This window comes from Galeopterus variegatus, unplaced genomic scaffold (assembly GCF_000696425.1).
Source record: "Galeopterus variegatus unplaced genomic scaffold, G_variegatus-3.0.2 Scaffold694, whole genome shotgun sequence".
Taxonomy (NCBI): Eukaryota; Metazoa; Chordata; class Mammalia; order Dermoptera; family Cynocephalidae; genus Galeopterus; species Galeopterus variegatus.
In genome coordinates this window covers 450,111-451,869 of record NW_007726805.1, presented here as the reverse complement: position 1 = coordinate 451,869, position 1,759 = coordinate 450,111, and the positions used below count along the sequence as shown (strand labels likewise).

The 1,759-nt window shown below is 31.1% G+C and overlaps 1 protein-coding gene across 2 annotated transcripts in view; it reads left to right on the top strand.

Annotated features, from left to right (window-relative positions):
• The window catches only part of RALGPS2 (Ral GEF with PH domain and SH3 binding motif 2), a 129,625-nt gene that overhangs the window by 55,339 nt on the left and 72,527 nt on the right, over window positions 1–1,759 (top strand). For both annotated transcript variants that reach the window (XM_008571513.1, XM_008571512.1), the window contains exon 7: window positions 534–660. In XM_008571513.1, the coding sequence (XP_008569735.1) occupies window positions 534–660 (127 nt within the window). The remainder of the gene's footprint in view (window positions 1–533; window positions 661–1,759) is intronic.

The following is a 1,759-nucleotide window of genomic DNA, read 5'->3' as shown; positions in this document are numbered from 1 at the left end:
TACAATCCTTTGAAGTTGTTACAACAAGCAAACGGAAAGGACATTGTTGGGTGGGAGAGGGAAGAGGGAGGGGGGAGGGAGGTTTCGGTGATGGGCCATAATAATCAACCACATTGTATATCGACAAAATAAAAATTTAAAGGAAAAAATAAAAATAAAATTTAAAAAAAAAGTATTTGGGCATTTAAGCTGAGTATGAAGATATAGTTGTTTTAAATTAGGAAAATGATCAATAAAAATTACTTAATCACTTAAAATAGTAAAGATGAGAAATAATGTACTATAATTTACTACTTAGTAAGTTAATTTTACATACTTACAAAGGATATTGTAATTTACAAATAATGTCTGGGTTGTTATCTTAATAGACATGTCAGATTTTGTTTTATTTATATACTACCAAAATATAATTAAAGAAGGTATAACTTTGAGGTTAAAAATCCAGATTTACAGTAAGTACAACTTCAATTCAGGTTTTTGCTACAATAAGATGGGACTTGTAAATAACTTAGGCTTTTCTGTTTGTTTTTTAGTTATTAAGTCGAAAAGACAAAACTACATTTGAAAAATTAGAATATGTAATGAGTAAAGAAGATAACTACAAAAGACTCAGAGACTATATAAGTAGCTTAAAGATGACACCTTGCATTCCCTATTTAGGTGAGTTATGTCACTGTTTGTTATTCCTAGTTATTGCTCTTCCTTCATCAGTAATTTATATGAAATTCAAGGTATTTTTAAAGTGTTTCTATCCTTTTTGTAAATACTACAAAATTGCTAAGCTGAAAAAATTGACTAAAGGAAGTTGCCACCTAATTATCTGGAATGTTTTTCATATTAAATTAGCCTTTTGCCTTTAAGGTTTTTCATCAACAGTTAACATTTGCTTAGATGGACCATATGGTAAAATAATGTTTTAGCTGTTTTTGGAATGCTTTCAAAGAATGAAGCAGTAGTTTGTAATGAAATTTAATATATTAACTAAAAAGAAATTGATCAAAGTTCTTACATAGTTGGCAGATATTTTAATATGAATTCTGAAGAGTAGTCTCAATGAATATTGGTATTATTGTTTACCTGGATAAAGAGAGTTGGTTAGCTGTGGAAATTCAGCTTATTACTGAGACAGTTCTATACTTTATATATCATTCGTCTAAGAATTTGTCTTTTTATCATATATCTTAACAGTGTTTGTAAATACCAACAAGTATTTAAACAATAACAGTATAAGACTATTTTCAACGAAATATGAATAATGCTTTATTAAGTGTTTGGATGAAAAGAAGTCCCAAATTAAACTGTCCTTTTTAATATGTATTTAAATTAAATATACAAAAAATTCTTTATGTGATATATACTTGTCATGCATTAAAAGAAATTGATTTAATCCTATGTAGAAAGTAATCAAATGACAAACATTTGTTCCTAATATTTCCTCCATCTCCCCCCAATCTCTACTGTCTTTTATGTAGCTACTCATACTGGATTTCAAGATAGCTATTTCTTTTTTTTTTTTTTTCCTTTTTGTCTTTTTTTGTGACTGGCAACGGGATCGCAACCCTCAGTGTCGCGCCCGCACCGCTCTCAACCAGTGAGCGGATCAGTCTCTATATGGGATCTGAACCCTCGGCAGGAGCGCCGCCACACTCCCAAGCGCCACACTATACCGAGTGCGCCACTGGGCTGGCCCCAAGATAGCTATTTCTGAGAGTAATTGAAAGTCTGTTATTTGTTTAGGAGACTCCACAGTGTCACCTTT